The sequence below is a fragment of the Rhopalosiphum padi genome, chromosome 2, assembly GCF_020882245.1.
Source record: "Rhopalosiphum padi isolate XX-2018 chromosome 2, ASM2088224v1, whole genome shotgun sequence".
Taxonomy (NCBI): domain Eukaryota; kingdom Metazoa; phylum Arthropoda; class Insecta; order Hemiptera; family Aphididae; genus Rhopalosiphum; species Rhopalosiphum padi.
Window position 1 is genome coordinate 72,038,960 of NC_083598.1, and position 27,333 is coordinate 72,066,292.

The window sequence follows — 27,333 nt, forward strand, 5'->3', positions numbered from 1 at the left end:
CACGCGCGCGCGCTCACGTCTCTGTTCTAAAAATGCATTAGTCTTGGCTCACGTCGGTTGAGTGTTGACCATTAATATTAACGTCGGGAAATTATAAACGAAAATAATTAGACACATATTTAAAATAAATAACGGCTAAAACTCATAATAGATCGTTATTTTGTATTTCCGAATTAATTTTTTTACCGACGTACTTAATAATTTTTTTGTGACATCGCGGATTTATTAAAATATTTAAATGGCTCAGCTTATAAATTTGAAATTGTCCAGGAACGATCAATCTTCTCCGTGGGGATTTAGATTACAAGGAGGCAAAGATTTTGGGACACCATTGCTTATACAAAAGGTAAGATTTAAACAATTCTTTTTTGATTTAATTATTAATTTATAATTTAACGATTAGTGTATAGTGGTTAGGTAACAGTATTAAATAACAATAATTGTCCATTAAAATTAAAAATGTTATGATTGTATTGTAATTACTTTGTATAAGAAATTGTTACTCACATATTATAAATAAATAATATATTTGTAATTTATTTCAGAAAAATAAATATTTATATAATGGTTATACTATGACATTATACAATTAAATTTTAAAAGTTTAGTTTTAATGATATGCTAATCAACATTAACATAGGTAGGTATATATACTATCAAATTAAATCAGATCAATATTTAAATATTAATTTTAGTAAATAATATAGTATAAGTATAATATTATAGTTTAAAAATTTTTGCACATGCCTAAATAAAAATGATTTTATTACTATTATATGAAATTTAGTTTAAAAATTATAGTACATATTTAAATATAGTGATTTTTATTGCATACCCATTTAATGAAAATTTTGATTGAAAATAATACAGGCGGATTTACAAATTAAAAAAAATTAAAACATAGAAAACATAGAATTTCGATATTCCAAAAATATGTACAGATATATAGTACTTAATTAATTTTTTTAAATTAGGTTAAGCTCAAACATCGTATAAATATAAATAGCCAAATAGGCAAAGTGAAGGATTATTAAATTATGAATGAATTTGAGTAATCTACTTTTATAATACTTTATTTCACTTTATTTAAGTGAAGTACCTATTTGGAAGCATATTAAATAGATATATTTTACAGCAATTTAAATTGACCTTTAAATTGTGTTTTTACAGTTGCTTACTATATTAGTTATTATGTATTAATGTATTATTAATCGTATTAGTATAGCTACATCCCATTACTTTCCTAGTTAATTATTCAATTTTTTTTGTTTTTGTATTTTAATGAATTAATTATTACTCCGGTATCTTAATTTCCAAGTAAATGTGCTTATCTATAGTTTTTCCAATAGAAATTCCATTCAATAGGACTCGAAGCATTGAGAGTATTGAGACCATTCCATTAGTATAAGTTACCATACGAGTATTGAGTCTTTTCTATTTATGTAGCTATGCGTATTAGCCTTCTGTTATTTGGGCAAACTTCCCACTGTCACAAGTTGTTCAATTGTTATAATCGACAATCACGAATTCAATTCGAAAACAAATCAATTTACCATTTAATACTGATTACTGATCATAATTTATTTTATTATATTCAAACTTGAAACTATGCATTTTTGGTATTTTTTATTGCAAAATTGAGAATATAAAATTTATGGTTCAGAGGATTAGCACGGATAATTATCTTAGATGTGGTGTATTGGTTTGGCAGTCAAGCAGAAACAAAATAACCGAAAAAATCTATTATGTCCGTGATGACATTTGCGGCACTGGTACATCACGATTCTCCCACGATTACAATGACCTCTATAGGCTGTGTATAAGATGCATCTAACAATATTATGTTAAATATATACGTACATATATTTGTATACATAATTCAAGATTGGGTCATAGCTCATAATACGGCTCTATGGGCTATTTTAGATAATTGAAAATAAATGCAAAGTATATTATATTAATTATAATAATATTGTGATTATATTATTTATATTTATTATTATACTTAGTTTTTTTGTTGAGGATGTTAAAAATTCAATTCACTTATATACAATATACATAGTTAATGACTATGTAACAATTGCAATTTTTCAATTTTTTATACAGATACCTTTAATAATTAACCTTTCTATAACTTCTAAGAAGTTTCGGTTCTATGGGAATAAACACGTTTCTGTTTATGTTAGTATTAATATTTAATAGTTTCCTTGTAACAGTTGTAGCCTATAGCTGTGCTATGTGTAGATAAATTATATTTAACATATTTATAACTAAATTAATAACGTATCTACTATTTTATATGATAATATTATGTTATAATTTACATATTCTGATAAACAACCATTTGAAGTATATTATATAGGTAATAATAATATGAGTATTAAAAATTTTTGTTTAAACTATTGAAAATCTTTTTAGTTGGAATACCATAATGTATCTAAAAATATGTTCCATGTACTTACTTAAATTGTAAAACATAATAATGAAATGATTTGAACTTCTAACCTAAAATATTCGTAATTTGAAATATGCATAATATGTGTGTTAGATTGTTAGTTACACTGTGTAGGTATATTGAAGTTAGATAGTATAAATAAGATATTTAAAACTTATACATACTCGATGGATAGTTGATTATAACAAATATTAATTAGATATTAAAATATTTTATTAATTTTATAAGTTTTAGGATAGTCGTTTATTAATTAATTAAATATTTTAAACGGTATAAAGTTTATTAGAAATTAGAATATAGGTAACATGTAACAAAAACTATTTCAACTTATATTCGTTCACAAATGGCAAAACACTTGTTTAAACAACGACACTTGTATATATTATTATTATTATTATTATTACGTTAACACTGTTTACTTGTTGTGGACAATAAAAATTACAAATGCGACCTTTATTCCTATGTGTTAAAAAATGTATTAAATGAATATTAGATGTATACCTATTAATTTTTGTAGTATAAAAAAATACAGTTGTTTATTTTGGATTTCAATATAAGTAAATGAGAGTAGCTATATAGCTATAATTGTTTACAAATATTCGTCAGAAATATTTTAACAATTTAACTATAATTGCCAATAATTTTAAAAGTAAAGTGGTTAATTTTAAATTTTCAAAAATAAAATTATAATTTTATTTTGCTATGGAGAATGCATTTACAATATAAAAAAATCTTTTATTTGCGAAATCTAAGAATTTTAAAACTATTTTGTCCAGTATTTTAGTTAAAAAGAGTATTAATAATTTTAGAAAGTATAGTAGATATTTAGCGTAGTTAATAATGAGATATTAATTATTAATTTAGTTAATGTATTGTATATTTTGCTCAAAGTGAGACAGAGAATAGATATTATTATAGTTACTATTAATACGATGGACGACATTTTTTTAATGAATAACGAATAAGGCAATAGTTAGGTTTTAATATGACATATTACATAACAATGCTAATTATGGAGATGCATTGTTTTAGTTTTTAGATGTGTTCATATTTTTTCAAACAAAATATATGATCTACTTACTCTTTTATTACAAATATCAGCAGTGATCAAAATAAAATAACAAACAATATTATGTAACCAAAAAATTAAAATATGTCTTTCTCTCAAAATACAATAATGGGTGGGCAGGTATTTAGTATTTAAACATTTATAATACGTGGCACTTTTGATTATATATATAAGGACAGCAGCAGTTAGTATAATCCATATTGCTATAATATATTTGATAATAAAGTGTTTCTTATATTATATTAATTATTGTTTGATTTGTTAATACCTACTATTGAAAATCATACTAAGCTGAATATTTGTTAAATTATATATTTATGTTTAGCGAAAATTGAATTTTAATGGGTTACTCTATTGAGTTTGTCAAACGTATTATATAAACATTTAAACGAATAATGTTTATATAGACCTGTATATTTGTGAGTTCGCACTTCGCAAGTGATGTAGTGACGTCGTTATTCATCGTAACATCTGAATGTTTACAATATGTTTGCAACATATAATTTCCGTTTGATGTCATTCTGTTACTTATATTGACCCTTATATATTGTTAATTTTACGATAAAAAAAAAAAAAAAATTATACTGGATGGTTTGTTTATTGTATAATATAATAATCATTATATGTATTTTAACGGAAAGAATTAATTAAAAAAATAAAAGTTTGTTGAAATTTCCATAAAAATATTCAACTTCAAGTTACGAAATAATGATTATATATAAATAGAAACCTTTAAAAAATATATATATTTGAATATTTCTGTATGTATATACTGTATTGTATATATTAGGTACATATTACTTATATATAATATACATAGATACTCGATAATACTTTTATTTTTTTCTCAAAATTTCATCTTTTAACTATAATTTTTAGATATTTTGAAATTATTTTAATTTAAGGGAATTGGATTGTTGTATTTCAAAGTTGTTTCAACTACTAGGTAGGTAACAAGTAAAAAAATAGAGGATACTTTTTAATTCATTGGTTAATATAAAAGGTATATATATATATGTATATAAGGTGAGTGAATATTGATTTAAACTTAACGGTTAATAATAATATTATAATAAGGTAATTTAATGATTTTGTTGTTAAATTGTTTTGAAGTCAAATGAAAAACAGTTAAAAACGTAGATACATATTTTTAGAATTCTGATTATGTTTATTATATGTCCCTAGAATAAACAGGAGTATGACTATTTAAATATTCAATAATTTGCATGTATTATTATTATATTTATCTACAAAATTCACCAATGATAATCGAAACTAAACCTATCTATAAACAATTATACAACTAATCAGTAATCACTATACAGATTATATATAATATGATGTAAGATATACTAAAATGCAATTATAATATTAAGTTAATTTTAAATATTTTGGAAATATATTTTTTTGGGTTAATGATATTAAGAAAAACAATGCAGAACGGTTCGAATGTTCGGGAGCTATGCCAGAAAGTGAAGTGTGCACAAATTTTGTTTTGGCAAAATATTGGTCATAGCAATTAAGTTTACTAGATCATAATATATTATATAACATCATTTAGCGGTTAAATAACCTCGAAATTTCTACCACATCAGAAAATGTATTTAACTCATCATATAAATTGATTATTTGTTTTTATAATTTACGGAACTTCAAAAAATTATTGTAAGCATCTGCACTCTGCAGCTATCATATACCTACGAAAAATGCTTTAACACCATTTGTATAGTAGATTCTAGACATCTGTGCTGTCAAGTAAATATTATATAAATAAATCCAACAATAAAATTCATTTGGAAATAGCTTAACAGAATCCTAGTAGATAGTTAAAAATAAAGTTTGGAATAAAGTTAAACAAAAACTAAAAATGGGTGTACTTTAAAAAAAAACATTTTTGAAATGATTTTTATTTGTTTTTAATGGGTTCACCTATATGTATATATGATATCTACGTGTTTATTAATAGGACGAGATAAAGCATACATAATATGTAATAAATAAATAACTTAGACTTTGTGTCTATATAAAATTGTTATCTTCGTCCAGACGCATTTACAAATGTCTCCTAACTCTTAAGTATTTGAAGTATATATTTATTTGTTTTTTAAATAAATATATTTGATACTTTGATAGTATTAAACATTATTTTTGTTTATATATTTTTTTTAGCTTAGTAAATTAAGTTATATAAACAATATGCAAATAAAATTTAAATATGATATATGTGTGCATTTTAATAACATCATTCATAATATAAGATTCAAAAGAGTATAGTTTACTTTTGATAACTAGTAAAAAATATTAATACTTAGGTATTAAAATATTATTAAAAATTTAAGCAAATATTTTAAATATGGTTAATAATAATCATATCAAATATTAGATTTTACAAAAAAAAAAAAATTACTTAAAATTTAAATAAATTATCTATAGGTCAAGGTCAACAACAACAAATCTACCCTACCTCAACTTGTTAGAGTTAAATTTAAATTATTATTCGCACTATTTTTCTAAAACTTACATTGTGGACAAAAATGCTATGTTGTAATGCCAACAATCCTAAAAATAAAATATCTTCATTTGGTTGAATGAAGCCAAATATTTCATCATTATAAAACACATTATTTATCATTATTTATTCTAATAAAATGAATAATATTATATTTTTATGTTTCACAAATCATATTATTATTGTTTGATAAATAATATTTCATTTTAATGTAATATTTTTCTATGAATTATATGCATGATTAACTAATTATTATAAGAGTATAAACATTTTGTAGATTCGTTGTAGGAAATAAAAAATCTAAAACAATATTTAAGAAGTTAATTAAATGATTTAAATATCTAATATAGTTTAAAAAAACAGCTAAAATATTTTGTGTTTAAAAAATCCTAATGGATATAAATATTTTGTGAAAATTTCAAGTTGTAATGAATACATTTATTCATTTTTAATTCACTACAAAAAAAAAATTTTTTTTAGAAAATTAGTGATGTTGGCAGTTGAATACTCTCTTTTTTTCGTAAAATTTTTTTAAAATTTTTTCCGATTATTTTGAAAAGCACCTTACATTTTTACCAATTTACTAGAAACTACCTTCAAATTAGAAAGTTTAAGATAAAATCATTTTTTTTTTAATTTCAAAATGCGGTGACAGTAAAAACACATCATCATTATGATGTTATAAAACTATTACAATATTATCGTTCACTTCAGAATTTAAAAATATGTATAGTCAACTTATAACTTATATTATTGTCGCTGAAGAATGGATAATTAAAATAAATATTCTAATGTATTAAAAAATAATATTTTTATGAAAATATTTACATTCAAAGATTTTATTTTCTAAAAAAGTGGTAGGGAAATGTCTTTATTGGATCTTTCTTACAGGTACGAAACTTATATTAAGTCAGGATATACATTTAAAAAAAAACTGTCTTATTAACACTACAAATTGTATATGAAATTAAGGTACTAAGGTATAATATATCATAAAAATATTTTATTTTAAGAGAGTATTAATTTTATTTCAGAATATATGTTTAATTTTTTGTCTAAATGTTAATCTTATATACACAATACTGAGTAGTATAATATATTATGTATGTAAATGTGATATGTCTATATCTAAAACATTTTGATTCTGTGTTTAATAAATAATGAAAGTCTGTAATAGTAATACAGATTACAAAATATATTAAGTTTCTATAACAATGTGATTATTATTATCCATGATAATTATTTTTTTGTGTTATTATATTACACATTTACCTAATATATTAGGTATACGTGATTCGTAAAAATACGTTTCTTAATTGAATCAATTGTTTTGAACACTTATTGAGATTATGGCTTTTATAAATAATTAGGCATGCCAATTTCTAATTTTTATTGTATATAGATAATACATTTCTCTGTGTTTAAAATATGCACAGATCAAACATTTTACATGAATTTCGTTTTATATAAACAATTTTCAGCAATAGAGATAGGTAATTAGTTATACGTGACTCAAATATAAAGTATTAGAAAAACTAGTTGTTAAGATATAATCGCATAATTTGTTAAATTCCAACTGTTTTATTTGTTTTTTTAAATTTTCAATTGAGTATATCTGCAATAAACATATGTGTTTCTTTGTAAAAACAATTTACATACATTTAAGATATTTATTCTAGGCTTTTAATCGGCTAACACGTTTTGCAATAAATAATTCTCATAGTTGAATTTATTACAATTTGAGTGATTTTAGTTGGATACGATTTATATTTCCAGTCTTGTTGAAAAATAAAACTCTAAGCGAATTTCTCTGAAACATATTATAATATGTTGGAATTACTTTAACACCATAAAAATATAGGGTATTTTTAATTTTTCAATATTTTTTTTCAACGTTAAAGTAAATAGGTAGTTTATTTGTATATTGTACAAGTATGTCATTAATTTGTGAATTTGAATGGTGGTAATAGTAATGTAAACAGAGTACTACATTAATTATTTTATTATATTTTATATTTTAATCTAAAATAAAATTATCATATAAGTTTTTTTATACCTTACCTTAAAATTAAACTTTTACAATTTTTTATTTACTCTCTTATAATTGTTTAATCACATATAACTTTTACATTGTTTTCATAAAGTAAAATATTTTTAATATTTAGCAAGATTATTTCAATACACGCAATATGTACGATTTTTTGAAATCTGTCACAAAGCAGTATTTAATTTATAACAAAATGTCGTTGAAAAATATGGTTTTGCATTAAAATTGTTTTTTCCTATTTATTTATTTATTATTTTTTTTTATTTTTGACCTCTCTATAATAGTACTTAGTAGGTCCATATATGCTTCTAGAATTACACTCGGAGATGAAGATCTAAGCATTTTGTCTACTATAAAAAGTGTTCACAAATACCTACATAACACTTATGAATTATTTATGTACTATTTTATATAATTAATAATATCAAGAAGTAGGATGAGGAAATGATAATGACATTTAATCAAAACATTAAAATATTATAATGATTAGTAGTTTATTTAGAATTTTAGTATTTAACATATAATACAATAGCGACTACAATCGCGATACATTTCAAGTGGTTCCTAAAAAAACGTATTTATTAGCAAAGAAAGTGTTAAGGTCATCTCCGTAATTATTTTGAAGTATAAAAATAAAAATCGATAACAGTAAATTACATTGTCAACAATATTATAACTATAATTAATATGGACCATAATTGTATAATTTATATTGATTTATTATCATATAATATAATGACTTATTATAAAACAATTAAAATAATACTTTTGGTATTCAAATTTAATATAATATTATATATATATTATAATTATAAATATTTATATTTATCTTATTAATGGCCATTTAATAAATGATAACCAAATGAGTATGAAGTTTTAAAATCTATTAGTATTAATTTATATAAGTAATGTTTTGGGAATTAAGTCTCTGTCTTGATCAAAATAAAATTCATTTTCCATGATAGTTATCAATTATCATGATATTTATTTTAAGCGAATATAATTATATTCACTGGTAGTCGGTAGATACTAATATAGTATATAATTTTTCATTAATATTTAACTAACATTTTATTTAATGTTTAGATATTTTCTTATGTCCACTTGTAAGTAAAAATTAACATTTGTAAAACGTTATTATAGTATCTACGTATTCTTAATAATAGACATTACTATTACATTAATATTACTATATTAAATATTTAATAATGTTGTATTTTTTGTCCATTTCAAAGTAAAAATTAAAAAATATATCAACAGGCATTAAAATTCGATTTCAAAAATATTTTAAATGAGTTTTAACTATAATTTGCAATTGGATCATAGATAAGCTGTATAGTTTTTAATTGTATTTGTTATGAACTTTAATTTATTACAGTTTAACTTGAATTACATTATAAAACGATACTAAACAACTGTATTGGAGGGAGGAGAATGATAAACTGCGAGGTTTTAAAATTCTATTATACTAATTCATAATAATTAATGAGGTATAAGTAGTTTTGTTACATTTGTAATCCAAAATCAATGTTTTATATCGAGCTTTATATCTTTACCTTATTTAGTTTTAGGTTTAATGGCTGTTCATATTCCGTACTTATTAATTGTTTAATTCAAAATATAATGTATACATTACTAAAATTAAAATCTCTATGAATATTTACTAAATGAACAAATGTATGATGCTATTATATTCTCGGTCATAATCTTTACTTCTTATCCTTACGCCCTTTCCTTGATTATTTAAAGTAAAAATCGGAATTATTATTAGTCATACAATCTGTTAAACTGTTGGTATAATATAGTACCTAGTAATAATATTTATAGCAAGCTATACAGCACATATAGTTTGGTTTTGGTACATACTCATTAGTCATTATTAAAGGAGAACAATAGGCGTTTAATTACGTGCTGAGTTCGGTATGTAAATATTCAAACAATATCGAAGGTTTTTTTACGTGCTGTAAACCTAAATGAAAGAAAATTCTGTTCATTTTTTTTTTTTAACACATACAGTCATATTTACATATTAGACTAGGTATTTAAATTTAGGTATATATTTGATAACTCGTGTATTTATAAAAACCGATTTTAAAACTAAAACACAGTATATTTAAAATTTAATATTTTGAGTTTAAAAATTTAGAAAATGATTTTAGTTCTTCAAGTTCTTGTATTCTTTAATTTTAAATTTATAACAAATAATGACTTGAGGTATTGAAATAAATAGTTAATTCAATAAATATTTACATTTTAAAAATAATATATAAATGTCGTTATGTAAGTACACCTACCTAGTTAATAATTATTTTAAATTTTGAGTAGAGTGAAGAATGTATTGATTTTATAATTACTATATATCCATTTTTGTTTTATATATCTTTCGTCACATTTCGGAACTGTACAATTAATTAAGAGTGTTTTCTGGTAGAAAATTGGATCTAGTTAGTACTGGGAGTGGATAGTGGATCATATAAATGGATAAAAATATGGAAAATAAGAATATTTATAAATACAAATATTAAAATACCAATTTATAACCAAATCGAATTTGTTTTTTTGTTGTAATTTAAAAATAAATAACCGTAGAATTTAAATGTTCTCAAAATATTTATATCAGACACAATATAATTTCATTAAATGGTAAATTTTATGGCTTTATTTAAGATATTAATAGACATATTACATTTTCAATTTGTTTTTTATTTAGTTTTATTGTGACAGACATATTTTTTCTTGGTTAAAAAGCCTGAAATAAAGATATAATTACTAATATAAAGTTTTTCTTAAATTTTTGTTAAAGAAGTAAAACAAATACTAAAAATCTTTTGGCACAATTTTTTTTTTACATTTAAATTTATAATTTTAATCAGTGATTCTTAATATTTGCTGAAATTTAAAAAAATAGAGTAAAGCCACATATACATTATTTATGAGCATTTGAAGTTCAGATGTTGTGACATTGGATATTTAAACATATATAAAACGGGTTATTTTCATTATCTGTATTATTTGTTTATAACTCGAAAAATATTAATCGCAGAATTTTAAAAACCCATTATTATTTAAATTATAATTTTATACAGCCCGTGATACTTTCAAAATATTTAGATTAATCTCAAGCAATTTATGAGAACTTGAAATATATTTTTTATATATGTGTCGATAAAAATTATTTTTATTAAGTTAGCTGAAAAATACAATAAAAGATTTCTATTTCCATAAATTATTTGTACAGTATTTGAAAAAAATATGTAATAATGAACAATATTATTTTACTTAGATATTTGAAATATTTGAAGTTTTTATTTTGATAAACTTGAGATTTAGTCAGAATATATAGTATATATTCAAATTTAAGTAAAAATTGTAATTATTTTTTTGTAATTCAAAAAATTAAAATTGTTCTTTATTATATTTAGTATTTACATATCTATTATTTAACTATTTATACTACGTGTTTATGAGTCTATATTTAGACCGTTCTACTGTAATCTTTATTGATTTATAAATTAATAACAATAATAATAATAAAAATAAAAATAATACTATATTAATATAACATTATAACATACAATATATAAATATATAATAGTATTATTTATTACATATAATATATGTGATGATTTTGGTAAATATAAGTACAATGAATCGTTTTAGTGATAAAAAATGAATTACTAATAATATTATAAATAAATTATAAAATATCCTTAGAAATAAAGGATGATATACTTTAAATACTTTAATTCTCAAAATTAATTTTAATGAACCTTTGATTTATGGCGAAGTGTATATAGCCATATAGGTACACTTAAAATTTTTTTTTTTTAATATTAAACATACCTATCATACAGCACCTATACATTGTATTAGGTACATGTGAAATATAATAATTATATGTGTTTTATCTACTTTGTATTTATTTTATCATATATGATATAGGTGTACAATTTATATACATATAACATATATATAATTTTATTTATGTCTAAAATAGCCAATAAGTATTCAGCAGAAATACAATTTAAAGTTATATAATCTTTTAACCGTTTATGTCTAGGTATTTAAAGTATCTTCCTATAATACTTATTGGCTATTACCATTGTTGTGTCATTTGAAATCTTTAATTACATATTATTACTTCAGAGACTAACTTCGAGTTAAAAAAATGTTACGATAACGAAGTCGCATACCTTAGGTCAACATAGTTATGTTTGTGCATTAAAATATCAGCATTTTTCTTCGATTTACAGTACAACTATTTTATAATAATCGGTTAACAATATTATATTCTCAAAGAAAAAAAACATACTTCTGGAATACCCGCTGTCGTTGTATTACATATTTTATTAATCGCAATTAGATGAAAAAAAATCAAATGTATGTGTACGTATATGGTATATTATATAATGTAGGTATAGATTTTTAACTGTTCTTATTTCAAAACATTTATGAAATATGAAAAATAATGTATCCTTTAAATTGCATGGTATTTCCTTAGATGTTTCTTTTGTGTGTATATGTGTGTATATATTATAATTTTACTTTCAGTTCTTTCATTTTGAACGTCTTCCAATATTATATTCTTTCCTAGACACTCTATTTTTAATTTTTTTTTTATTTAACCTCATATTTTTTCAGGCCCATCGAAATTTTATTTTAGTTTTATATTATTATAGCATAATGTATGTATGCTTGTATATATAATATATACAATACTTTACAGTGTTTGTTCACTGTATTATGAACATAAAACTATATGCTCATTTATCACATTCAGTGAACCACAAGTCACTAAATGTTTACTCATATAGCCATATTTATCCATTAAATAATAATAATTTTTTTTAAACAACATTTAACTTTACTAAATTTTGAGTAACATATACTATCTTAAACAAGTAGAAATAAAGTCGAATGACTTTTTTTAAACAATAAAAAATGTAATTAAGTTTAGTATAAAAATAAAATATTTATTCATTTATGATTGTATTTGAAATAAAAGTTAATATATGTTTATTGAAAAAAATTTAATTTATTCTAGGTTTTACAAAGAAATAAACTATAAAATAATAAAGTAAAATCTAAAAAGTATAAAGTTTTTAAACTCTATAAAGTAAACTGTTAATGAAAATACTTTAAACGAAATGATAAGATATTTTAATAAACTAAAATATACAATAATACAATTACAATAGTATACAAAATTAATAAATAATAATAATATTATTTATTATACTTAGGTACATCCGTACACGTAATAGTGCGATATGATATATCATATTATAATATTTAATTTTCTGTAGACGAATTGTGTATTCAGAGCTGTGCCGTTAAGATTTGGCGCCCAGGGCAAAATTAAAAATATTTGCCCCCTATTTTATTTATCATTATACATTTCAATTTTTTTGACGCCTCTTTAAACCATGTGCCCGGGGCGCATGCCTCCTAGCCCCCCCCGCGGCACGGCTCTGTGTGTATTTTTTTCTTATGTCCATATTTGTAATAATCTTGTATTTTTTTATATTTATATTCTATTATCCGACATTTTTATATATTTTTCTCCATCATTGTTTTATATTATTCAATGAATACCATAATTTAATATATGAAGATAAATCACCATTTCTGGTACCGGTACCACCATTCTATTTTAAAATTAGTTCCATTATGTATATTTTGTTTTTCAAACAACTTATTTTCTACTTTTTTATTTATTTATTTTTGTCTTTAATGATAATTGTAACAAATACTTTATTTTATTTTATTAAATTATCTATTTTTAGTATTTTTGTACGTTCAGTTAATATTTGTTTATTAGTTGTCATTCGATCGCATATATATATATAGGTACATTAAGTTAATATTTCGAAATTTTTATTGCATATTTTAATTTACCTATTGAAAATAATATGTAGATATAATCTGTGAAAAACATCTATCATTGCTTGTACATTTAAAGATCCCCAATCCGCTGCCTCATTCAACTTTCGTAGATATAAACTTCGTTTTTTTTGTTTGAATATTATACTTTTACATTCCTTATTTAATATATAACGCATATTATAATATCATATGACCTATGCCATTATTATTATCTATCTGACATGCACATTTTATAATGATTCTGAATTGCTGAAGTACTCTGTTCAATTGGTGGCTTAACTAAACAATGGTAATCTTAAACAAGTAAATCTCTATTGTATACATAAAATGTATAAATATGACGAAGCATAATATTTTAATTTTTACTATACCGATAATTGTCCACATATGAATAATACGTCTAATAACATAAACCGTATGTTTTGTTTCAGGTGAATTTTGGCAGTTTAGCTGAGAAAGCTGGTCTTCAAGTAGGTGACGCCTTGGTCAGGGTCAATAATCAAGATGTATATGATGTGAAGCACAAGGATGCCCAAGATGTTATCCTGGGAGCTGGAAACGCTTTTGAAGTGACCATACAACGGTAAGGCATATCATAATTTTTAATACTCTGCATTAACTCTTAGCTATATACTATTGTTGTCAAATCGCATCATGTACATTGTAACGATTACATCGCTGAGAAGTTGTTCTGTTTTTTAATCAAAAATGACAACAACAATAGCCACCACTTATATACTTTATAGAATGATACGTAATGAAATACATTTTTGTTATGATCTGAAATAGATGTTTTCTGGTTTTATTTTGTATAAAATATACTATATTAATAATAAAATGTAGGTTAAAAAGATAAAATCGAGAATATTGTAACTAATTAAAATATAGGTACATTATGTGTTGTAACTTTCTATTATATAATGCATGGTCTCATGGAATAAATAATAATAATAGTAAATAATGTCCTAAATAAATATTTATACTTGTAAGTAACTTTTTAAACTATGTTGAAAACTTGAGACGTAAATCTAAAAAGATATTCTAAAATGTATTGATTGGTGTTTAATTGAATTTCAAACTCACAGTTTTTGCGTGACTTACAGATAAGTACCTAAATATTTTTTTTTGACACGTATAAATAGTGTTTAATATTTTCGAGTAAATTATTTAAGAAACTAGTACCTATCTTTACTAATCATTTGAGAATTTAAATGTAATAGATAGCATTTTTTTATGAATTACCAATGCTTTCCACTTACAACATTTGTTAAATAAACAAAAAATTTAAAATTAAACTTTCATTTTCTGATCATTTTTTTTATATTTTATAAGAATGGATATAATTATCATAATTTGATGTAACATATTATATTTCTATAAAATATAATATCCCATTAAATTTAAAAAAAAAAACTAAATAGGTATTTTTTTTTTTGCTTGTATGTATTTTTTTAATTACGTATTATGTTTTTAAAAAATTTACATGTATGTACTAGACAAATGCGGTGGTGACACTGGTAACTGCACACAAGCACAACAGCTTGACGAACGACATTTTTGTCATGCACGTGCAGACTTCAGCCATATAATTTAAAGATAGATGGTTTTATTTATGACTTAAATCAATCGCAATAATACAAAATTATGTAAATTTAAATAATATAAATAGATTTTTGTTAAATCATTTTTATTTAAGATTATATTAAAAGCAATTTTTAAGAGCATTTTTTTAAGCTTTGTAATACTATTAGTACCTTAAATCGTATATGTCTTTGTCTTTAAAAATCTACTACCTAATCATCTATAAATTAAATGATTCAGAATATAACATGACATTGAATTGTTTTATGTTTATATGTATGTGGTTGGTTTGATTCCAAATTTATATGTCCGGAGATATATTTTGTGAATTCTATTTCTAAAAGGAAGTAAACCATTAATGTTTCTTGTCAAATGATTCCTTTGAAATTGCTGAAAATAATACTTTTTTCGGATCATAGCCAAGTTTGGATAAATCACGCGGAAGAAAAATATTACATGCATATATTTTATAAATAATATATATTATATATACTGTTCGTGTTCACGTGGGTTAATAATTAGAGAATACGATACTGATAATATTTTTTCTTTTAAAAATGTCTTAATTGAGTTAAAACTATTTTTTAATAATTAAACCTAGTATTATTTTCATCTTTTTTAATTAAGGGGTTGTAATATATGGATTCAATTTTAAGTATAAAATATATGTATGTAAGTATTGTAAGTATTTTTATTAGACACTATTGAAATTGAAATTTATTTAATTCTTTTGTGACGATCATAATATATTAGTTATTTATATTATTATTATTTATTATTTACTTAATTTCTGTAGTAAATAATTAATTATATATTCTATAACTATGTTTAATAATTATTAACATATTCGAAAAAGTTATTATAAGTATTAAAAAATTGTTAGTAAAACTCATTAAATATAAATGTTCTAGTGGTGGAACAAGTACATGGAAACCGTCAGTAACACCTGTTGGACCTAGTCCAGTGCCTAGCCGCCTATCCCAATCTCCACAAATATTAACAAAAACATCGTTGGCCAAAGTTGGACCACAATCTCCTGCATTTGGTTCTTCACACAATTCTGTTTCACGGCCATACAGTGGAACTTCATCGCCTAAAGTAAATATAATTAATTTACGACTATATAGGTCTATTTTCATTAAGGACATTTTCATAGGTTAATTCGAGTGGATACAATAATGATTCTGGAACTGTTAAAGCTATTGTAAATAAACAGTACAACACACCAGTAGGTATTTACAGTGAGGAGAATATTGCTGAGACGCTTACAGCTCAAGCGGAAGTATTAGCTGGAGGAGTATTAGGGTTGGTGGATGATTCACAAACTTAAATGCATAATAATTTATGTTTAAAAAAATTACAGAGTCAATTTTAAGAAAAATGAAAAGAATTACGAAGCTAATAAAAGTGAAGTGTTTAAAATGGTACAAGAAGCCGATAAAGAACCAAGGGATTTAGAAACAGGTAAAATATCTATATAATATATACGTAGCTGCAGATAAATAAAGATATAAAAAGAAAATTCCGTTGTCGTATTCTTTCTCTGTAACGTTCAAAATGTTATATACGCAGAAGTTCATCAAAATGTTGTTGTCGATACGATGAACAAAAATGCAACGCGGCATGTATCTGCACCTGAGCCAAAAGCACCACAAAGCGCTCCCAATCAAAATATTTGCGCCGATTGTGAGAGACTCATAGTGTAAGTTATGTGAAATGTTGTGTATTGTGCTTGGTGCTTATGGTGACGCTTTAAAAAAGACAATGTGGTAGGGTGGACAATTGATCTTGAAAACTTATTCAGTTTATTGTTATCATTTATATTTAGATAAGTTTGAAAATCAATGATTTTAATATTTCGGAAATTAGAGGCTAAGAAATGTATTTTATTTTGGAATAATAGACCTACAATCGAAATTTGCATATTTCTCGGCTTCAAGCCATGCAATAGGGGGCCGTGCTACATCACCACGCCCTATAACACCTATAGCTGCAAACATGCACATGCCTGAACAACGAGATCCCTACTTGGGTTCTCCTTTGAAAGAAGTGGACAAATTCGAGGATAATGCTAAGCGTATTGAGTGCAGTGATTGCAGAAACGATATTATGTAAGATTCAATGGATTTTCCTTGATCATCATCTTTAAACCTATCCCGAAACCACTTTTTGCAAATTAACACGCGTGGCACTAATACATTTAGTATTTGTTTGTTATAATATTCAATTTTAGTTTAAATAAATAATAAATGTTCAACTTAAATATAGAGGTGTGTTCGTACGCATCAAAGATAAAAGTTTACACGTCGAGTGCTTTAAATGCGCCACTTGTGGATCGTCTCTGAAAAACGTGGGCTATTTCAATATCAATAACAAATTATATTGCGACATTCATGCTAAAATGGTTGCCAGACAAAATCCACCGACACCAAATTTGGAACCAGTTACTGTAGCACCGTAAGTAATGATTTATAATGGAATTATTTTATTTAGATAGTGTATGTTGTATCTCGATATTTTTAAATCCAAAAAGTAAAAATATTATATCAATAACTTTTCAAATATCAAATCAATATTTATTCTAGTTATAATTAATATAATTCCAATAGGAGGTTAATTTTGTTTCTTCGGCTTACCAACAAATGTTGATACTAAATCTAGTAGTTACAGAATATAGATAGTTATAGGCTTGTTTTGTTTGTAGGTAAATTAATCAATGAATAAATGTCGTAAATAATGTAAATTAAACAATGAATCTTTATTAATCTCATAAATATCTTTAAAAATATATTTTTTTTAGGTTTCTATGAAATAATCAAATAAATCGATAATATTTTAGTTTTTAGTTTATTACGTTTAATATTGTATTTTACGTAAACATAATCAATAAGCACTAGGCATAGACACTAATTATAGTATAATTAACTTCAAATAATATTATAATTTAAATAATGTTAGTGATGGATCAATCAAATAAACCAAAAAATGTTATACGTAAATTTATTAATTACTATTTCTACCGGGTTTTGTTTTTAACAGAGGCTCAAATCCACCATTAGGTTCATTCAATATAATACCAAATAAATCAAAGGACGTACAATCTGTGCAATCACCACAACCAAGTACCTTATCGCCAATACCATTCCACGTAAGTTAAATTTTAAAAATCTATATAAATGCATATTTTTATTACAAAAGCTAAAACACAAATTTTTTTATATTTTAAAAATAGATCAACACTGTTAGTTAAGCATTCTTTATATTTATACAATTTAAATTGTTATCTATTGTTTTATATAGTATTTGACTATAATTGTTTAGTTAAATTAATCGGGTTGTTATTAATAAAATCAAAATTACTATAAAAATGTATTAAGATAAAAATACATTGTTCTTGTTCTTGTAGTCTACATTTGAAGTGACTGGATTTAATTATTATATTTATTAAACTCAATATATCTATCACAAAATATGTAAAGACATAATTACTTAAAATGTTGAGATGTTTAACTTCTTGTTATGTTTTTATGATTTAATCTATACTTCTTATAAATTGAAGATTTTTATTTTATGAAAAATATTTTTACTATACAGGCTCCAAAAGCTCCTAGTCATGTAAACGCCCCCAAACAGCAGGTAGACCAATACTTTATATAACGTGGACAATTTCAATACTAACCGTTGTTGATAATAAATCAAGTGAAATTATTATTAAAACGTTTTTATGTTTGCATTTATTAAACTAAACAATGAGGTTTTTTATATTTTTTTTACATTTTATTTTTATAGTTAGTTAACTGTTATTATTTGGTTGGATGAAAATGTTTTTGATTATTGTTGTCGCTTATTGATTTACATCATACAGATGATATAGTTCTTATTAGTGAATTTTATGGTAGTCGTGAATTATAGTTTATCGTAGTGGCACAAAATTAAAAATAGCAATAATGATTACAAATGAAAGAAATAAACTTTTGGTATAAATTTGTAATAAACATAACATACCAACACAAAAAATATAATTAATAATTATTAATAAGTCTTAGGGAATAGTTACGTTATACTTTAAAGGTTGCACAATTGCACTACTGCAGTTAAAACCTATACAAATGTAAACTGTGTTACTAAGCTTCGATTTTACAGTATGTCTTAAAAGCATCACCGTGTATTACTCGTGCCAGCAGTATGACAATGTCTGTATTGTCTGTAGTATATTTGTGTATTGTACTATTGTTATAATTGACTACAGGTTGTTAAAATATTGAAACACGCTGTATCTTTGTCATTAATGCTTTAAAAAATGCAACATTTTTCAACAATGTTTTATTGCACACAATATTATTTTCCCATTATATTTACAACCCAACAAACTATTTAAATAAATAATTTTTCAGACTCCGTCAAAAGTTTTTTCAAATGCTAAACCATATGAAGCACCAAAACAAACACCAACTGCTCCGATATTCACTAGTGGATATAACCAAGTTCAAACCGGTAAGATATTAACTATTTTATAATGTGTTTAAACTTTAATTACTTAGGGACGCCATTTGAATACGTAGGTGTTGAGTTTATACAAGTATAATATAGAATATTTTAAATCTTAGAAGCAGTAAATAAATATATGAATAAGTACCTAGGTACTAAAATATATTTCAACAAAATGAATATAATATGCTTATTGTTGAAGTATAAATCATAAAAACTAAATTTGAAAGTAAGGAATATCATTTATATTTCGATTTAAATTAGACATACCTAAGTAATTGTATTGGTAATCTATCAATATTAATTATTATTATTTAGAAATATCTAACTGTCCTAACTTATTAGTTATTACCTAACAAAATAGCAGTGATTTTAAGATACAGAGAATGTGTCTACAATATTAAACACATATTTAAGAAACATTTAAATGTAGAAAATAAATATTTTATCTAAAATACACAATTATATGTGATTTTGTTTTCGTTAGATTAAAATTAGAAAAATATAAAAATTTTAATTCCAATCTTATATTAAAAAACCATTAGTGTCTATACGCAAAAACAAATTGTATAATTATTTATTTTGTAGGCTTCAACTCTCAATTGAAAAAATCTATTTCTTCAGGTAAAAATACTATTAGTTCTAATCATAATATTTGATGTGCATAGATGTAACAGGTATTAAAAACCATTCCATAATTTATATTTTATGGAATTGGTTCTTTAACAGTAGTTAATATAATTATTATATTCTGACTGGGTTAAATTGAAACAAAATATATAATTATAAAAAGTTAATTGCTGTTATAGAAATAAATTTTTAAAATAAGCAAAAACGGTTTTTATATGTTAAAAAAATATAGTTTTTAATAATAACGAGTTAAAGTACTAATGTTTATTTATGATAACTCATAAAATATAATTCAAGTCATATTATTTTAAATTTTTCAGACATAAAAACATTCAACTCTAAACCACGCCCTTTCTCTGTTGTATTCACTTCTTAAATATATGTACAAATATTCTAAGCTTCTGTTTGGTTTTGACGATTTTAAAAGCTTATTTTTTTTTTTAATTGACCGTTTTTGTTTGAATTAAATAATTTTATAGATTATTAAGTCAGAACATAAAATTTATAAGTGTTTTTTTTACAATAAGTCACTAAGATATTAGTAACAGGATATTTGGTTATTGTCCTTTTAATTAGAAGTAGCTGGTATAGATAATATTATCAAATACTTGCTTATAATTTAAAAAAAATATGTAAATTTATTCTAAAACTGAAAGCAATTTAATCAATTTTTATTTTCATTGGTGTTTTGCCTTAATTTGCTAACTTTAGATGAACCTAAATACAAAGCTAACTCTTTACCAAGATTACCCTTCCTAAAACCAAAACTATTGATCGGTTCTGCTTTTTGTCCTGTGGTATCTAAGACAGTGTTATATGATTCTGGAAAACGTGCATCAATTTGTTCTCAAGAAGTATGCCGTACAATGACTGAATTAAAACACTCATTAAACGACTCAATTGCAGATCAATTATTAATAGAATCTACTAAAAAAGGGAGACCCCATTCACCTATTCCAGATGATAAAGGTCAAGATTTTACTTCTGCTGAGGCACCCCATGATGTTCGATCATTATTGCCAGAAAATAATAATATGAGAGCAATTTCACCAAATCAATTAATCACCTTTCCTCCTGAAATTCCGTCTGAATATCGTACATACTCTAAGCCACACACGCCAGAGCCGAAAAATAAAACTTTTGTTATGGATGATCCAGTTATGACGAATGCTTTTAAAACTAAATCTCAATTAGAAAATGTTATTTCTCGATATCCAGATGATTATTCTGAACATATAGAACTCAACTGCTTACCTAGATTTCACGGTTCCAAAGGGCCAATAAGTATGGCAATGGAAATTGCTCCTGATCGACCATTTACACCAATTGCTCTTACTGAACCAATTATTAAACCTGCACTTTGGGTATCTTTACCTGTAGAAAATGAAAATAGACCAGAATCTCCGTTAGTAGCTGCATTGAAAACCGCTCCCGAAAGAAGTTATTCGCCTTTGCCAACTTTTATATATGCTTCTGAACTCTTGCCAACTCCAATGGTAGATCCCACTAATGAAACTAATAAAACAATGTCAAATTTTCAAACTCAGAATATTAATTTTGAATCAACTGATATAAAAAATTCAACAAGACCCATTGGAAATAATCCTGTTAGATACATGCATGGATATAACAATAAAACTTCTGAAATATTGTTACAAAAAAATAAAGAATTACCTCAACAAATACAAAGTGTACATTTTAAAAAAGAACCAATAACAGGTTTGAAATCATCTGAAATGTCTTTTGATAAATTATCGATTTCTGGCCCCTATGAACCAATTAAAAGTAAATCTAATTACAATGAGACATTTATTACTCAAGTGCCTAATTTTGAAGAACACAAAAAAAATCTACCCGAGTGTAAATTTACTACATCAAATCAAAATATGCTATTGAATCAATCACAATTTCAAAAAAACATAACAAAACCACCACAAATATCAGTTGCTGATAATTTATCAACGGCTAATAGGTCTATGGGGCCAGGGATTAAAAATAAAGTATCAACATTTACACCAAATACTTTAATAAGTGATACGTCATTTTTAAACAAATCTTCAAATAATTATAATAAAGTTGTATCAAATATTAATAAGTCCATTTCAACTACGGATAATTCTTTCAAATACAAAAGTAATCATCCTAGTACTGTTAAATTGAGTAAGGCTATTCCATTTTTCTCTAATACCACGTCTTCTCCTTCATCGCCTGAATTTACTAAAACGTTGTAGAATAATCTCACAAATCATGAAATATCACCACAATTCGAAAATATTATTTTATACCAGTTTTTGACTGCATTTAAATATTTAAGTAGATACTGTTTAACAATAGGTTTTACTCTCAAATACTTAAAAAAAATTAAAACGTACAATTATTTTTAATATTATTTGTAATAGGCTTTAAAATGGACATTTCTAAAAAATGATTTGCAAAAATAATTTAATGTATGTACGATTACGTATGTATCTGATAAATATCACGTATATTGTATAGCCAATATAGGTTTTCTAATCAAAATTATTAATTTTTTATTAATTATAATTTATATTAGATTAAAAATTAATTTAAATGTTTATTTTGTGTTTTTACCTTAAAACACTAACCTTAGATGAGTCTAAAAATTCTGTTAACTCCCAACCAAGATTACCTTTCTTAAAACCCAAATCTTCGACCGGTTCTGCATTTTGTCCTGTGGTTTCTAAACCATTAACTACGGACTCAAGTATGTGTCCTACATCGTGTGCTAAGGATGTATGTCGTACACTAAATCAATGCAAACAATCGTTAAGTGCTTCAATATCCACGCAAATGTTAATAGAGTTATCCAAAGAAGATAGGTCTCAATCACCAATTCAAAATTACAATGATCTAGAAACTTCTACTTCAGAAGTACCTCATGAAATTCGGTCTCTATTGCCACCAAATAATAATGTCAGATCCATTTCACCTACTCATTTGGTAATATTTCCACCAGAAATTCCACAGGAGTATAGAATTTACAGTAGGTCAAAAACCTCTACACCACAACCAAAGCATGAAATGAATGTAGAAATCGAATCTCAGTGTTTAATTAATTCTACCGTTCATCAAGTGGAAAGCACAATTTCTCGTTCAACTGTTGAATGCTTAGAAGTTGTTGAATCAAATTATGTTCAAAATGTTGAGTCGAGCAATGTTCAAAATGCTGATGAACATGATAGTTCAAAAACCAAAATATTTGATATTGTAGAAGATAAACCAATTTCTCATATTACTATTATTGAACCTAAAATCAAATCAAAACAACCGGTAATTGAAACAGAAGAAAATAGATCAGAATCACCTATGCTCGCCGCATTAAAAACTGCTCCCGAAAGAAGTTATTCTCCACTTCCTACTTTTGTGGACGCTTCAGAATTTATTACAAATCCAATAGAAAATTCTGTAGATGAAAAAAAACCAATGACCATGACAGAAGCATTAGCAATAGCTCCAGATCGTAGTTATAAATTAACCGAATCTAATACACCGTCAAGACATGTAGGGAACAATCCAGTTCGATATATGCATGGGTACAATAAAAAAACTCCCGTGGTTCCTTTATTAATGACAAGATCGTTAATTTATTCACCCGCGTCAGCTATAGATTCAGAGGAAGAACAAATTGCTAGTTTAGGATTAAAATCTTTTCCCCCTGTATCGGATGAGCTTAAATTATCCACAGCAGCAGGAGATTTCGACCGTGACGAATCTAGTTTTGACTATGTAGAAGAACTAGTTTTTGATGATCCCAAACTTGAAGAGCCTAAAGAACTAATAGATGAAGGAATAAACGAAATACCTGAACCTTCTAAGTCTTTACCTAGACATCCGTTCACCGCTTCAGGTCTCCATGAGCCATTTGATATACCACGATATCAACAAAGTATACCAGAAAATCCTCATAGAGTTACACCCTCTGAAAAGTCTTCAACAAAATTAATAGGTCCAGGAATCCAAGAAAAAGCATCTACATTTACACCAAAGGCATCTATAAAAAACGCTTCGTTTTTAAAACAAGAAACTCATGTACATTCTAAAGTTGCTCCTGCCTTAGGTTATGAGCCATCTTCTTTAGATGGTGGTTCATACAAATCTAACAATACTGATCCTAATGTTACGAAATCGAGTAAATCTGAACCCGTTTCATCTAATAGCACGTCTGTCGCTGCCACTCCAAAATCTACTCCTACACTTAAATCCTATAAAGAATCTATACCATTAACACCACAAGTTTCAATTAATGATACCCTAGTAGAACCGGTCACTCCTATGCCTAAATCATCATTACCTGCCGCATTGTTATCTAAAAAATTAACATGTCTTACTAAAAAACAACAACCTAAATGTGTTCCAACACCTATACCCATACCCGATATAGGTGGTCAGCCGACTGGAAGAACTGGTGCTTCGGCGGGTCTTACAGCACCTAGAAGGGGTCGTGGAGTGCTGAACCCACAAAATTTGACCCCAGGTGCTAGAGTACCATTGTGTGGGCAGTGCAATTTGTACATAAGGTAAATAATACTGTGATATATGGTATTTGTTTGTGTGTGTGCAATAGTTAGACTTATAGTTTTATTTTGGGCCAACTGGTCAAGGTAAGAAAAATAGTGGATATAAGTGTTAAACAACTCAGCACCGGCTTTGTTTTATTTAACAATATTTTGATTTTTATAACACATCGTAATTGTTATTTGTATGCTTCTCACGGTTATTAATAATCTCCCAGGACTTGGAAAACTTACAATTACAGAAGACACCGATAAAAATGTACCAAAGATCATTAAAAACCCCGAATGTAATTGTTGTCAAACCCAAATCACAAGGTTTGTTAGCTTTTTGCTTTGGTTTTTTTTCTAGTTTCTGCACTTATACTAGAGTTTCAAATTACCTTTTTATTTAATATTTTATTATTTAAACAGAGGACCATTTATTACCGCTCTCGGAAAAATTTGGTGTCCGGAACATTTCGTGTGTACAAATGAGAAGTGCAGACGTCCATTACAGGACATTGGTTTTGTGGAGGAAGACAATGGCCTGTACTGCGAATACTGTTTCGAGCAATATCTCGCTCCAGTGTGCTCAAAGTGCTCTAAGAAAATTAAAGGGGTAACGTATTGATCTATTGATTGATTTTACATTAAAAAATAATTTATCAATGATTATTATATTATCATAATAGGATTGTCTGAATGCTATTGGAAAACAATTCCATCCCGAATGTTTCAATTGTACATATTGTGGCAAACTTTTCGGTAACAGCCCGTTCTTTTTGGAAGATAGTCTTCCATACTGTGAAAATGGTGAGTTATTATATAGATAGAAAAATATTAATATTAACATTTTATTGTTATAATACAAATATCTTGATTATTCTCTACCTATATTGTAGATTGGAATGAATTATTCACGACTAAATGCATAGCTTGTGGTTTTCCAATTGAGGCGGGTGACCGTTGGGTCGAAGCTTTAAATAGCAATTATCATAGTCCGTGCTTCAATTGCTCGGTACGTGTTTACTTTTCATTTTCATTACAGTTAATCATAACTTGTTAATTAATGATTACAATTATTATGTAATTTTTGTTGAAAATGTTAATAAATGTTTATAGAAATGTAAGGTAAATTTGGAAGGGCAGAGTTTCTATGCAAAAGGAGGAAGACCTTACTGCAAGAGCCACGCACGTTAATATTAATCGCATACATCAATTGACCATTGTGAATAATCATTGATAACTTACCAAACAATTTTTATTGACGTATACAACCATTTCATTGTAAACCATTTATTTATTTTTTAGTTTAGTTTTAGCTTAAATAATCCATACATTTTTAGACTTTAGACGATGCTTGTTTTAATTTAATTAACAAAATTGTACCAAAAAATTAGTTTAGGCATAAACTTAATCATTTATTTATTAATTATTACTTATTACGTAGATACCAAAGCCAAATGTATATTTAGGTAAACACATTAAAATTTAAAATTATATAACAATATTTTTAAAATAACATATGCAAGCGACATACATATAGTTTTAGTACCTAAGGTGCATTTCACCAATTTCTAACGTTATACTTTGTAATCCAGTAAGTTATCTTAAATAAATTGAATATTTCTTTATTCGTCGAAAATATTTTACTATAGAGAATAATTTTAATTAAATTATGGTATTATATATTTTTGAACTACTAAAGTACTGAACTGTATGCAGTCTAGCTTGTTATGTGTGTTACCTTTAATGATTTATTTAAATAATTGTTGTAATATTTTTATTTGGCTTTTACCTAAACAATATACATGTTACCCATTTAAATTATTATATATAGTACCTAGGTATGTATCTATCTATTTTTTTTGTTGTTGTTGTTATAATTTATTTACCCGCTCATCTTTTTCAAGGTTGTATCTACAATTTTTTTCATCTCTTAATGAAATGTTATATCCTAAAAAAAATTCATGGTTTCAGAACCTACATATCCATCCACCCCAAATGCGATTTTGATCATCTTGGTTTAAACAATTAAAGCATGTACCTTTAAGGCATTTTATCCAAGTTTTTTTTATATAAAAACCTACATTTAAAATATATTTTTTTTTATAATGAAGTTATTAAGTCACATTTAGTGATCAATATCAATAA

At 24.9% G+C, this 27,333-nt stretch overlaps 1 protein-coding gene across 15 annotated transcripts; it reads left to right on the plus strand.

The window, feature by feature from the left end:
* Nucleotides 1-20: 20 nt before the first annotated feature.
* LOC132922674 (PDZ and LIM domain protein Zasp) lies at nt 21-27,041 on the plus strand. 15 transcript variants are annotated; one of them, XM_060986307.1, is made up of 16 exons: nt 25-346; nt 14,398-14,549; nt 16,459-16,645; nt 16,704-16,852; nt 16,911-17,011; nt 17,451-17,658; nt 17,816-18,004; nt 18,587-18,695; nt 19,142-19,183; nt 19,942-20,041; nt 20,624-20,659; nt 23,277-25,203; nt 25,612-25,798; nt 25,872-25,992; nt 26,082-26,197; nt 26,302-27,041. In XM_060986307.1, the coding sequence occupies exons 1-16, from the start codon at nt 239-241 to the stop codon at nt 26,377-26,379; spliced, it is 3,810 nt and encodes a 1,269-aa protein (XP_060842290.1). In that variant the 5' UTR covers nt 25-238; the 3' UTR covers nt 26,380-27,041. The 15 variants fall into 15 exon arrangements, with proteins under 15 accessions (XP_060842295.1, XP_060842296.1, XP_060842290.1 ...); XM_060986310.1 differs by lacking the exon at nt 17,451-17,658 and adding an exon at nt 17,120-17,249 and having other exon boundaries at nt 26-346; XM_060986316.1 differs by lacking the exon at nt 23,277-25,203 and adding an exon at nt 25,419-25,515 and having other exon boundaries at nt 29-346.
* Nucleotides 27,042-27,333: the final 292 nt, after the last annotated feature.